Genomic DNA, 14981 nt, shown 5'->3' with positions numbered 1-14981 from the left:
CTGAAAAAACAGTAAGAGTCATAAAGAAGAAACGCATAGGGAAAGTACATTGACAAACTATCCATGTCTCCAGTATAATACAATCCATGTACTCCACCTGGTTACTAAGCCAAGCTGTTCTAGAAAAAAAATTAATCATAATTCATCCATGTACACCGATGCCTTGCATGTATTCTACATTCTGTATGCAGAAGCTCCTTCCAAGCTGGCATTCTTCTCGGCCAGCATTCTTAATCAATAAAGTAATTACAATTTACGAATCACAATAGGGTTATTATAACTGCGTTTTCACATGAAAAAATGATCTATTACTGCCAATAACCATCAAGGCTGTGGATAGCATTTTACGCCCCAAATGTGCAAGCATTCATTTTTAATGAAGGGTCATGAACAGGTAGCAGAGTATTAAATGTCACTTAAAATTTACAACGCAGTAATTCTCTTTATTCATCTTTATCTATTAATCGTCTCTGTATAACTGGGTAGGTCAACTTTACCCTAGTTAGATTCTAAAGTGGGTTGACCTTGGGTGTAGGTTACGGAATGCAAGGGTTTACACACACACTGCGTACACAATTTGAGAGTTGAAATTTCTAATTTGGCTGGGACGCACAGGGGTGAAAACCCTTACCCTGCATAATAGCTGCTGTGAGATCTCTACTGCTCACGGCAGACTCAATGCCTCATCCATCTCATTGCTCAAAGGGCCTCCATCTGTATTACACAAGAAGCATAAGAATGCATAATGATGAGAGCGGGCAATTCAACCCATCTATCCTCATCATGTACCAATAAACCAGAGAGTATCCAGCTTGGCATCAAGCCTAGCCTTGAATACCCACAGGGCCACTGATCCTTGTGGAACTCCACTTACCCTGAACACCCAGCAAGCTGTTCCTCATAAGCAGCCCCAAGCTACCCCAAATCACATGTACTGTATTTCTCAGTAAGCAGGTAATCATTAGCTGCTAAATCAAAGTAAGCTGATTTTCGGGCTGCAGGTTGTCGATGCACATTAAAAATAAAAAAAAAATGCAGTAAAGGAACTGTTCAAGCCAGCTGACAGTATGTCTGTGGTTATGAGTCAACAGATGGCAGACACAAGCCATTTCCCCAAAGTTGAGAAACTCGTGGGAGCTATTAAAAAGATTGCAATGCATTGTCCATGCAAAAAGTTCCACTAAACAGGAATGCAATGGCAAAGGAAGGTTAAGACCTACCAATAAAATTCCCACTTGAGCGATGCAAAATGAGATGGGGCAGTTAGCATTCTGTTGCGATGTGCCACTCCCAGTGCCTCAATTCTTATTCCAGGTATGAGGACCTGGAGATGGATGTCTCACCAAACACCGCTGCGCTGGCAGAGCTCAGCGAGCTGTTGGGTGATGAGGGTTTAGGCACAGTGCTAACTGTGAACATGGTGAAAGGGTCTCACAGCACACAATCACATCAGTCGCTCATTTTCATTTTGCTGGTTCTTGCAACTCCTTTCTTCTAGTTCAATATGGTTTGAGCACTCAATAAATAAAAAAATATAAAATACAAAAATAACAGTGAGCATCACAACTTGCAAGTGATTCTTCATGACTGTGCACTCGTGAATCTGTTGCAATTTTTGTATCCAATGGAACTGCACTGGGTGATCACATGAACTGGTGTGCGCTTCCAAAATTGAAAAGTGCGAAATGAAAGCAACCATCACGTGAATTTGCAAACAAACTCAGAACCAGACCAAAGCAAATTTACATGGTGTGAAAATGCCCTAACAGGTCATTCTTTGAATCAGCATGGTTCTTATATAGTAATATGATACTATCTTGCATCCAATAATCTCATACTTCTCAGTGAATAAAAATGCAAAAAATACCTGTCAATAAAAACCATGGGTCTCTTTTTTTTTCTCCATTCCTTATCCCAATATACCCTAAAACTTTCAGGTCTATCTATGAAATAGAGTCCCGTTATAAAACTGCACTCTTACACCATTAACATTATCATCATCACCATCTTCATCACAATCAGGTGGTGCCCCAATATCTGTGCATCATTCCATTCATGAAAACCATCCCACAACTCAGACACATAACAGAATTTTAAAAACGGTTCTGTATGAGGAAATAGCAGCACCTACGGCCCCACTTTGGCAAGTATATCACATTTACATTTAAGCAGTTAGCAGATGCCCTTATCCAGATCAGCTCGTGAAATGTACATACAAAAAGGATGAGGATGTGTTTGCATGTACTGTTAATGCGCCGCAGAAAGCAGTGCATGACACTAGCACTGACTGACTTCTCTGATTTAAGCTGTTTTCCTTGTATATTTGTTTGCTAAATGAGGCATTTGCTCAATCTGTAATTGTATTTTGTCCCATTAATTACAGAAAGGCATTCTAATTACAGCACTTCAAGGAAAAATAACAATCTGCGGTGCCAGTTGTTTCAGCTTGTTTTTGTACGTAGGGTTAGGTTTGGGGGTGTGGGGGTAGGGGGGTGTGACCCATCTGCTGTGATCCTGCATCTTCCTCTGAGCTTCCTGCTCCATCTTTCATCATCCTGTCACTCACACAGCTGAACACTGAAGGCATCACATCACACTGGGATGGCACTACTGACTCTGGATCCTGCAGTACTGCACACTGACAGACACTGTTACTCTGAGTGGACATCAGCCAAGTCAATGACATAAACGTGTATGGAAATAATTATTGTAAAGAGAGCTAAAAAAAAAAAAAAAAACGCTTCATTGACACAGATACAAATATATTGTCTCCTTTCATCTCACAATCCATGCATCCTCTTTGCTCTAGTCTAGAGTGTAGTACTTGTATTTTGAAAGATTTTATAGAGAAGATTTTGTAAATACACTTCAGTTTAACCTGCAATTTGACATATTCATGAAAGTAGAACTTCGACATGGAACGGGGTGTTGAAACAATCATTAAGCCTGTGTACAGCCTGGTGTTTCTCTTCAGCATTGAGTTCACACCAGTGAGAAAATAAACCGCAAAGCCAATGCATCAACGTGAGGGCTTATATGGCAGTAAGCTTATACGACAAGATGGTTTGTGTTCTAATACAGCAAGCAGGTCTCGCTGTGCTATTTTAGGGGTATCCACTGCAGATAGCAACACCAGTCAGAACATATTCCTCTTTAAAAAGCAATTTTATATGATGTTACACTGCTTCTCTGTGCAGTCATAGTTTCCGGCAAAGATATAAAGTAGACATATTTCAGCAACTGGCAAGAAGTTTCAAATGCTGTACATCTAAGGGTAAAAACTTCACAAAGGAAAAAAGACATACTACAAATATAGGACAGATATTTATTCCCTGAGGAGTGAAATGGCAAGATGTGGAGAAAAGAAAGTTATCGCTCTTCAAAAGGACTGTACAATGTCCTCAAGGCTGGATTTCAACTTTGCTTTTCCCCATCACTGAGAGTGATTTACTATGACAAATCTGACACTGGGTCACACTCACTGCTTCAACTGGCCAAATAAAATGGTATAATAAAATACATAATAATATCCACCATTAAGAGAATATAACATTGTCAAATCATTTAATTTCACACACACACACGCACACGCACACACACACAGACACACACACACACACACACACACACACATGCATGCACGCACATGTGTGTTAAAACAAAATGCCCCATACACACAGGACAATCAAGACATTTGCTATTAATTCAATCAATTCAAAATGCAACATTCGGAATGAAAACCCCATTGTAACAGTATACAGTATATTCCATTGACTATGACAATGGGACTCGCAGTGGCACATCTGTAGTGGGTCAGGGTCTCTAAATGAAGAATGAATTGTGTCCATGTTGGAGTGCTGCAAGCCTACCGCAAACACTTGTTATCTTCAAACTGAATGATGTATGCACAGTCCCAAAGCCAGTGAATTATTCTATAAACCAGTTCAAAGACCCTGTGGGATAAAACAAGAACTACAGGGAAAGGGTAATGTGTACCCTCTTCATCTGTACCATATGCATACACTGTACTGTAAGCCCTTAGGGCATGCCCTATAGCAATACAAATCTATAAAACAACTTAACTGGGCAACAGGATTTTTATAGAATCTCCCATAAAATCAATCATGTGCAATAACATTATTCACTTATAATAGGGCTGAGAGTTCATCTTAATAAATTTCAATTTCAGTCAAATTTTATCCTGACACAAAGAAGTTGTGTGTAGAACTCTACAGCCCCTAGCATGGAAATATGTGATTCCGACAGCTGTACCTGTTACTGAAAAGAATTGAGTCTTGGAGTCCGCACTGGAGAAACAGATTACGCAAGCGTCAGGTCCTGCCAAGACAACTGCTCTGTCCTGCGAACGCTCGTATGTGTCAAGCTGCTTCAGGGAACACAAGCATCTCGTGCCATCCGTCCTCCGAAACAGCCTCTGTCTTGCAGTCCGCCAGGACATGTATACATTTTAGCAGAGATGCGCTATGCAGCAATCCGCACGTACAGCATGAGCCTGTTGTGCTCAATCCTTTTCCTGATGGATCTAAGCAGTACTGTAAGAAGTGGTGCTAATAAAGCTGACTGTCTATATTACAGAGGCACATAGAGGTATGCAAATCACTGCATGTGATGGCCCACAGACCTCAGCTGGGGCTGCCTGATGGAACTACATTCCAGGGATAGAAAATAAAATGACAGGATGAACGCAACATCTTCCCACCTGCTGTCCCAGGAGAGAGAACTTGTTTTCAGCATTTGCTTTTCACACACCAACCCATGACCTTTCTGTTCGCCTCTCAGAAACAAACTCAGAAAGACAAAAAAACCACGGTGGTCCTAACTGCAGCTGAGGACTTTAATCTTGACAATCCCAAGATCTCAACACCAACGGGGACATGACAGGCTTCAACAAGCCCGTCTTGTTGGTTTAATGCTGATTTTCACAGCACAGCAAAGTCAGCCTTGCCTCCGAAGATTCACATCAATGACCTGAATTTATTTGACTGACACGCATCTCATGCAAAGAACCAAGTATAGAATATTCAATATGCTGAGGTCTGTTTTGCATATAGCCTATTATAGCTCGTTAAGATAAGTCATTATTTGCATACCGTACTTATTGTATGTCTTCCAAATTTCACATTATTTCACAATCATTTATGCTCATACCTTTTACACAAACATGGTTACATTAAAAAGGTTTTTTTTTTTCTTCTGAGGAGGTAGTCTTAATAAATCACAAACTGATTTCAATCAAATATGCATTACCTTTATTGTCTGACAATAAAGCAACAGTATTTAAATGCATGCATGCATGCACATGCATGCACTCACACACACACACACACACACACGCACACACATCATATACTTTCTAAGAAAGTGGAAGTTTTTAAGTATCCAAGATGGTGAACCGTGGACATGTATTAAACTTGACTGTATCAATATCCATTTCACCATGTAAGGTTGTGAAAATGCAAGATTCTGGCAGTATTTTTCCACCATTTCACTTCCAAATGAGAACTTTATGTGATTTTACACGTTCATACCATTTAGCATCATGAAATTGTCACTTCCTAAGAAGCAAAGACTAAAGCGTACGTTTCATCAGGAGCGCTACTAAAACTGGAAAGCCTTTAATGCCTCTTCGATTAGTACATGCAGTTCTTAAGAAAAATGGGTTGTGTGTCTTCTGCTTGCCTCTCCACAGTTTGCTTTAGAAAATAATCATATGCTAATTATGTAAGCTGCTGCGGTCCAACCAAACTTTAATTGATTAAGCGACAGCACACTTAGCATCATATTACATATATTAAATCAATATCATTAAGCGCATGACCGCATTGCAGCAAACTCTCAATACTCTAATTGTAATAAAATGGAGAAATCACATCCCAAGTTGTCCAGGTGTGTTACAAGCAGTCCAGGGAAAAGGGTTTGCTCAATATTTGACTGTAAGTACCCTTTACTTATCTATACAATGGGGACAACAACTGCCTTTCCATTGGCGTCTCAGTTTTGTGAATATGTGTACTACATGCCAAAGAAAACAAAATCTATATGACACTGGCAATGCAAGGAGACTCTATAGACTGCTGCAAACCTCAGTGTGACACAAAAGCTCAAAAGACAATGCCTGGCTTGGTTTTGATGATCACAGTGTAGATACAGCGAGCAGGGATGTTTCCGTTATATTACTGGGTTTGTCTTAGGGTGATGATTTCATGATCTTTCGTTGTTGGTGGATTTTCCAAAACAATTTTCTGGATCATAATTTAAAGAATGGGTGACAGTGGGTTAAAATGAATATACCATGAGAATGACATACGTATATAATAACATACTTGCATGACATACAGGAATAAAAAAGATACATGTAATTACAAATATAGTACATATCCTCAGGCAGTAAAAAGCACTGAGTGTCTTGCTGTGGTTATTGAGGAAAATGCCTCCACTTCAGACAGATGTATAGCTCTACCTTTCAGGAACATATTCAGTACCGATCATAATCAGCCAAAAATCATACTGAGTGCTCTTCACCGTGGTCCAATAAATACTTAATGTTGCATTTAGATCCAATACACAGCTGCATAAACATCACCTGAAAGCACAGCGTTCCGAGTTTAGCTGCTGTGTGCTCCATGAATGGCTGGAGCTGGTGCAAGCCCATTTGCAGGGTATTCATGTAGGCAGGCAATACAAAATGATTAGTGAAGCTTCAACACACTTATGCAGAGCAGGAGAAGAAATCCACAACCAAAACGGAGATAGAAAAGAACAAAATGTGTGTTCATCGTAAAATGTTCAGCGTTAAATCAACTCTGACAGAGTAAATTTTACTCTGATTGAGTGGGTTTGATCCCTGTTGGGCTCACGTAAGCACTGTTTTAGCTGAATTACTGTAACACTGAACATTTCAGTGTACCAGCTTCTAAATGTGCAGCAATGTAATTTGAAACATAAATAAATCCAAAAGAATGGATGCTTGCGAAGCAGCTTAATATAAACAAAATGTACAACTGTGCCAAGTATAGATGCATAGACTATGCATATTTCTTTCATTTTCCATAACAATTTTTTTCACATTGACTAAACCTATTGTTCTAAATACAAATACCCTGCATAACGTATACCTGAAGGAAAACTTCTTTTTTTAAATTTTTTTTTACAGTTACACAAAAAAGAAGGCTGTTAATGTTGTCTCCTTCTTAATTACTGCATGTTCAAAGAAAGACAAAAATCGCAATAAATCTGCATTTAAGTTGTTGATATTTTGGACTTTTCCTAGATATTCCAAAATCATATATACAAAGAAAAGTGTTATTATATTATTTTCTTTTGAGTTGTCTTCATACCTTTTTGTATACTGCACCATATCCTGCTGTATAACACACTTTCTATTGTGAATATACTTTGTGTGAGTCCAGCATAATGCAATGTGCTGAAAATGATTTTACATATTGTATCAATTTAATAAAATAGATGTTGTTACAATCAGCCATATTCTTTGTTTTTCAAAACTCACAGTGAGCTTCTTTCTAAAGAGGTTAACTGTGAGTGAAAGATCTCTGCAAGATTCTCATGTTACAAACTTGATAAACGCAGCTATTTTTAAACATTGCCAAATCCATGAACAAAACTCATGCAAGCAGATTGTTCTCCCCACTAGTTTGTGACGCAAAATCCCTTCAAATTAAATCGAGAAGGTTAACATGAATAACATGATATTGCAAAGAAAAGTATTCTTATTTTCAGTTTTTTTGCAAATTGTGTGAATTCCAGCAACATCTTAAAAACAAATAGAATAAATGAATCCGCAGTGCAAGTATCCTTGTTTTCTAATGATTTTAAACAATATACCTGGACCTGTCTTCAGTGTTTGATAAATTTCACATTTGTAGTAATCATACAACAAAACCATAGGGAAGGTTATAAAACTACTGCATAAACATCTTTTGATAAAAATCAAATGCAACTGATGCAAATCACTCAATCTTGATTCCAAGTGCTGTGAATAAGGCTGGTTTCAATCAACATCCATCCTTTGACTCGAAAATGAAATGCAAGTGTTGTATTTTTCTTCACAAAATCAGTTCCCTTGTTCAGTAAATGATTACTAAAATAAAAACTGATTGTGCTTGCTTTGGAAATAGTTAAAGACAAATAGTGATTGAATCCAAGACAATGTGTCTTATGCACAATGACAGAATGAAACAGAGCCAATGCAAGACGTACATTTGCAGTATAACAAAAACTCAGCTGACACATGCCCTACTACAAAGCGAAGGGTTTTAACTATTAAGCTATTATCCAGACAAAAGACCAGGCAAAAACATGTGACCAGAATAGGTGTGCAAAATGTCTTTCATTAAACGTTGGCTTCCTCATAAAGCATTGGAAATATTTTGCAAATATTTTATGGAGTTTACAGTTTTTAGCAGTCATTTTGAGACAGTGATGCCCACACATACACACACACAACACATGCATACCCACATGTACCCACAAACATACACACATGCATGCACACATACACATATGTGTACATACACACACACACACACACATACATCCATCCATTCATCCATTATCTATACCAGCTTATCCTGGGCAGGGTCGCGGGGGATGCTAGAGCCTATCCCAGCGTGCATTCGGCAAGAGGTAGGAATACAATTTGGACAGGATCCCCATCTATCGCAGGGCACACACACCATTCACACACTCAGGCACTCATACCTATGGGCAATTTAGAGTCTCCAATTAGCCAACCTGCATGCCCTTAGACTCCGGGAGGAAAACGGAGCACCCAGAGGAAACCTATGTGGACAAGGGAAGCACACACATACAGTGTGCAAGTATTGTACATATTTATAGCATGTTCTGGGTTTTATTCCACCTCCTGGTGTTTTCTCATTCACAGAAGCCTGGAGTGCACTGTATATGAACAGTCAAAGACATTTTTCTCCTTAATACAGAGCTTTGTAACATTATACTGCACTTTCAAGGACTTGCTCTTTGATTCACACAGGAATAAAAATGATCAACAAGTTAAAGTGCACCTGCACTGTTTATCTGTTTTTTCGACCATCAGAGCATTACTATGAAGGTGGAAAGATAGGCAGGATGGCAGGCGCAAGCCCCAAACATTGCACAACAGGATTTCTCCAGACTGCTCTATCATGCTTTGCTTCTCCGCACTGGTTTAAAAATCCATCCATCACTAATGGTTTTCAAGCACATACCTGCAGCAACTGCAATGTAAACTTAAGGGATGCTTCCTGTCCTCAGAGACTATATTTGTGAAAGAAATGCATGTATGCCTTGGGCCTTTGTTGGTAAAATGCTGTTATAAAACAGATTTTTTTTTTACAGCTCCCAAAGCTTCAGCAATGAAACCCTCCTTGAGATATTTATTGTATGAGAAGAATTTCAACAAACTCAGACGGGTTTTTCATATCGATGCACCACACTCTGGACATATAACAAACTCTTAATCGGTAATGATAGCTGAGAATGCACACTGATGCACGTGATAAAACATGCAGCAAACTGAAGCATTCTCCAATGGAGTGTGCTTGGCACCTGACAACCGGACATTAATAAGCATGGCAGAAGCCTACAAGCAGCCACCACATTTAGCGCAGCCATCTGAAGTGAAGATGGTGCTGTATAAACAATCTTCTTTCAGCACTGGGCCCGCAAATGGCCCCTTGAGACACCACTCCTTTTAATTAAATAACTAATTATAGGCTGCACATGACACCCAGTTCCAGAAATTACCCTCAACAGCATATTCCACATGGACTGAAATCAGGTCTATATCAATGCAGTATCAGCATTAGTGTATAACTGAAGTGAGTAATACAATTTTCTCCAAGACATTTCATCTTTACAAAGGCTTCCGGGGCACATGTTGAAAGGAAGCCATTTGTTGCTCATTTTGCGACAATGACTCCTCAGATTTAGGGGCCAACCCATCCTTCCGTCTCATCAACCAATCCAGAGGAACGGCATTGTACTGGGGAGTGTGCTGGCGAGGTGAAGCCAAGCTTCACAGCCACAGGGCAGGAGTGCACCAAGGGTGATACACTATTCTCACACGGGGACAATTTACAAATGCTAGTTAAACTAGCATGCTTCTGCAGTATGTGATGGGGCTAAAGTGCTTGGAGGAGATACAGACAGACACAAGGGATTTGAAAAAGTCTACAGATTCAAACCCCAGACCCTGGTGCTATAAGAGAACTACAGTATCCACTGCACCATTGTGCTGCCGAGAATTCAGTGATAAGTATTCTGCAGTTATGTCAAAGGTTAATAAACACCTGGAATGGCAGTCAACTGCCTGCGAATATGCTTGTGAAGTGCTCTGTACAAACCAACTCTCCTCATTATACCACTGCAATGCACACAGACAGTGACTGCTGGCAGCACGTTGTGGTTTTCCTGTGTTAAAATACTAAAAGAATTTCTTCAAGAAAATTTTATTTACTGAAATTTGTTATAAACAGCAAAACAAAAAAGCACATTGCATTTAGTTGGAATCACTTTAACATATTGCTGAATTCTGTTTAGCAGTCAGTTAAGCTTTCTATATATAAGCCAATATATGGTAATATGTTTCTCACACCCAAAACAGATATGAGCAGACTGAAAAATAAGTTGAATATTAAATTTGGGCTTAAATATTAATGAAGTAGTTTTAAAAAGTTATGTGTTGCTGTGCCTGTTAATACATTCCATCCATATGGTAGTTAATTGGCCAAAAATGAATCTAAATGTATTTTAACCTGGGGGCTCACTGACATAGAACCAAGGCCTTTCTGAATCATGAAAAAGCTACTGAGGACAGAATAGTGGTTCGATTTTAATCCTAACAAAGGCCAATTTGTTTTAAATTAAAGTTAATCTTTGTCATTAATGATAGAACACTGACTGTGGGAATTTAAAAAAAAAAATCAATAGTTCAGCAACAATGAATAAAATGTTGGTAAAGGCTTTTTGGCGCAGGTCCCTACCAAACTCTGAATGTAATGGTCGTGAGAAATTTGAGGTCAGGAGAAATTTCATAGATTAACCTTTTTTTTATTATCTAAACTAAATGAACGTGCAGATTCACATGCTATTTTACAGTTCTTAAGACTGGGCTATAAGGATATTGTCGTCACAAATTGGTGTAAAAGCCCTTTCATAAAATGTATCAATATAATACTCTGTTGATGTTGATATGCTTTCCCTTCAATACAAATATTGTTGCCATGGAATACGAGCGTTTGCATTTTAACCATACATCACCACCCTATTCATGCTAAGAGTAGGGGCTACTTTAAACTTGCGTTACCTTGGATTCATCTTTTCGTCAGCACTGCCTAATAGTATACATTACTAATACACACAGTTACATTTAGCCTACTCTATATAAAGAGTTATCATATGTTGAAGGCCAGTTTTGTTCAAGAAACGGGAGTCGACACTCGACACGAACCACTACGATGTATATTAAGCACCCCAGAGAAATCGGGCTGCACATACGGGATACTCCACGGATAATTATACACCTTGTGTAGCAACGTCCGAAATAAAAAATTAAAAAAACACATATATGTTTTAAAGCTGAGGTAATGTCGTTGCTAGAGCATAGGCGGGAAACGTCCCCCCAACCACCACTGCCAGCGACTTCATTCGCTTAGTTGTGACAGCTTATTAACAGTGAGCTGTCAGTACACGGAAAAAGTGAACGCTCCAATAGTTTCCTACTGTTATTGTGAGTAGCTGCACCATTAAGATGAGAACAAATAAAAATTCTTACCTCCATATCTGACCAAGCTGCAGGATGTGAATGATTGACTGCAGGAGCCAGATGCAGAAGGAGCAGGACGCCGACCTTTTCTTGTTAGTCCGGTTTGCGGTGCTGCTGTTGCTGCTGTTAGTTGTGATGTTGCTTTTGCTGGCGGTGGAAGCCTGTCTCTGGGGTGTGGAAGGGTGGGCACCCACATCCCCATGTGAGGCAGAGCCGCTCATGAGCTTTCCGTCCATGTGAGAGCAACTGGCAGCACCATTGGCACTTGAGCTCTCCTCGGTGCTGAAATCGTGAACGAACCATCTAAAACTGAAAACCTGTACCGAGAACGAACCAAGAACCACAAAAAATAACGTGAGCCCGAACCACCAATACTCGCGTCGGAGGTAATAGTCGACGGAAAGCCAAACATCTGTGCCCACATCGGCAAAATATACTGCAGCTGCGGCGAGGATCCAAAGACAGTCCCACACAGAGTAGTTCTGTTGCTCCCTTCCGAGGCGAAGACACGTCGAAGAGGAGCCGCAGCAGCGCGACTCCGCATTCACAAAGTCCCCCTCACCCGTCCCCAAGTCCGGCTGTGATCCTGGGGCGAGCCCCTGTACTGAGCCCGAGTGGTCAGAATTTTGCAAGGGAGTAAATGCCACATCGCTCTTTTTCATTTTCAACACCCCATCTGATTTAGCGGCCATTATACCAACCCTCCCTTTATCTAACCTACACCGTTTTTCCCCTTCGCCTTCCTTTCTCTCCTCCTCCTTTCTCTTTCTGACTCTATGTACCAACGAGCAGATACTGGGCTGGGCGAGCTCTTCTTCCGCCAGCTGCAGCGCCGCCTCTTCATAACAAAGCAACACTTCCCTTCGGCAGCAGGTATGAACCAAATGCTCTCCCATGGCACACATTCAGACTATGACATCATTGCTTTGGAACTCTTCTTCTGTCACTTATCACACTTATCCTCGCCATCCTCTGCTGCAGTGTAGGCGGCACGTAGGCTACTTATTGTATTATCGGTCGTGATGGCAAATACAAAATAGCAAAGGAGATTGAATTTTAATAAAAACGAACAAATATAATATCGAAACAAATATTTTTTCAAAAAAGGAGAAAACTGCGAAATAGGTTCCAGCGTTTCCTTAATTGGCATTGTATGATTTTTGAAATGCTAAAAGCTATATGAATCAACGCATTGACCAATTTTATTTATAATCAAATTGCTAGGGACTATTGTCATGCAAAGCAACGAAGATAACTGTATGGGCGGATAAGCATAACCCTTTTAACTTGGATGGTTACCTTTCATTATTGGAGTATATCCCATGTATTGCCCTACTAGATGAACGCGGCTAGGGTTCTGTATTGACGGCGGTCAAGCGCCATGGAAAGCGCCCACGAGTTAGAAGCGTTGTAGAATAGGCTACCTTTTGCGTAACGTCATGCGCTCATGTGTCAAAGCAGGTCTACCGTGAATAATCAATCTGAATGGACGGGTGAGTTTATGGTTAGGGAGGGGTACGCCGCGTACGGCCGCTCACGGAGAGGTAGGCTAAGTGCATGGACACGCCCTCCGTTTAGAGACTTTCATCACATCATAGCTTACACAGAACCATTGTGGAATACAGAGATTATTTTTTTGTGTTTTGTTATAGAATTTTTCACAAATTGACACATTGGTGATATGTCAACATGGTCGTAGTAAATAGTTAAACTGGAAACTTTTGTATATCAAAAAAATCCATGTCACACGCTCGCTCTCTCTTAGAGCTAAATTATATATAAAGATTCCTGCTGTTACTTGACCATTGGTTCTTTTCAAATGTCCCCTTTGTGGTAATTCCGCAGAGGACAGTACAGCAAAGCAAATCAGAAAGTTGTGCAATTGGACTTATAAACATATTCAATTTCCACTTTGATAACACAGACCATTGTCTTTAACGTAAGCAATTCAGTCGTTACTTGCCAAATGTAAATTCTTTACTCATGATTATTTCCAGGTAATGTTTTTTTTTAATCCTTTTTTTTTTTGCACTACATTTGAAATGTTTTTAGTCCTTTGCTTTCTGGCTCTAAAATATCACGCAGAATGAAAATGGTGGTACAGATGGTGTTGTGTGGAGTTACCAGCTGCAGACACAGCCAGAGCCATGTATAAATCATCAGCAGTCAGGACTGCATCATCGCTCTAAGGCCAGTTAGAATGGCAAAACATCCCTGACTGGGACAGAAGTTCCCTTAACACCTCCTTTCGCCATGAGCCCTTGTGATGGCGTGGTGACTGCCAGTGAGTGATGGTGTTTCCTTGAGCCTCCTCTGCCTGTAAATCACAGCGTCAAATCCGAGCGTGGAGCGCACAGCTGGGCATTTAGGGGGTGCTACCTTTCCGTTTCGCCTCATTCTGTCGCGCATTCCCCAAAGACAGCCTTCCCGTCCTTTCAATAGCATCTAAATGGCAGAAAAGATGCGTTAAAGTCAAAGTGACCCGGTGTCCCATCATTTGTAAATTGGCTGGTATCTAAGCAACAGATCCACCATCACTTCTATAACACAGCCTGGTATTGGCAAAATAAATAAATAATAATAATAACAATAAAAATCAAGTCTAATAAAATATACAGAGAGCACAGTCATCAGTGGGCTTGTCTCCCTGGGTAGGGCCTGTCCTGGTGATCATTTTCAGACCTGTGTCTGGTCATCACCACAGAGAGAACAATGTGTGCCAGTGTTCTTTCTCACAGAGAACGACTTGTTCCTCAATTTCTTAGCTGCTATTACATTGCAATACTTTGCAATAATTTGCCCCTTAACCTCCCCCACGCCACCACTCAAAACAAATGAAGCACTGGATGTACTGACATTATCTGCTTAATGATACATTTTCCTTAACTTTTGCAAACACTTATTGCTGCATCAAACACTCATAAGTTTGACCATGAAACATGCAGCCTTATTTCACACATTTAATCAAATTAAAATGTAATAGGTTGATTGGATTCTTCTTTATATTTAGGAATTTCATGTTTCCTCAATCATCCTTTGAGTTATCTGTGATCAAATAAGCATACAACCAACAAGCCATTATTTCCTACTAAACTTTGGTTTCCAGAAAAGAAAATGTAATTGCTCCTGCAAAATGATGCATCATTAAATGAGAAAAATCAACTTCCATTCATTGGTT

General features: G+C 39.9%; 1 protein-coding gene across 1 annotated transcript in view; it reads right to left on the bottom strand.

Moving 5' to 3' along the window:
- LOC135253533 (XK-related protein 4-like) overlaps positions 1–13175 on the bottom strand; it is a 75117-nt gene extending 61942 nt beyond the window's left edge. The window contains exon 1 of the mRNA XM_064332920.1: positions 11813–13175. Within this exon, the coding sequence (XP_064188990.1) occupies positions 11813–12708 (896 nt within the window). The 5' untranslated portion in view covers positions 12709–13175. The remainder of the gene's footprint in view (positions 1–11812) is intronic.
- Positions 13176–14981: the final 1806 nt, after the last annotated feature.

This window comes from Anguilla rostrata, chromosome 4 (genome assembly GCF_018555375.3).
Source record: "Anguilla rostrata isolate EN2019 chromosome 4, ASM1855537v3, whole genome shotgun sequence".
Lineage (NCBI taxonomy): Eukaryota > Metazoa > Chordata > Actinopteri > Anguilliformes > Anguillidae > Anguilla > Anguilla rostrata.
Note: the sequence above shows the minus strand (reverse complement) of the source record. Positions and strands in the feature narration are given on the sequence as shown.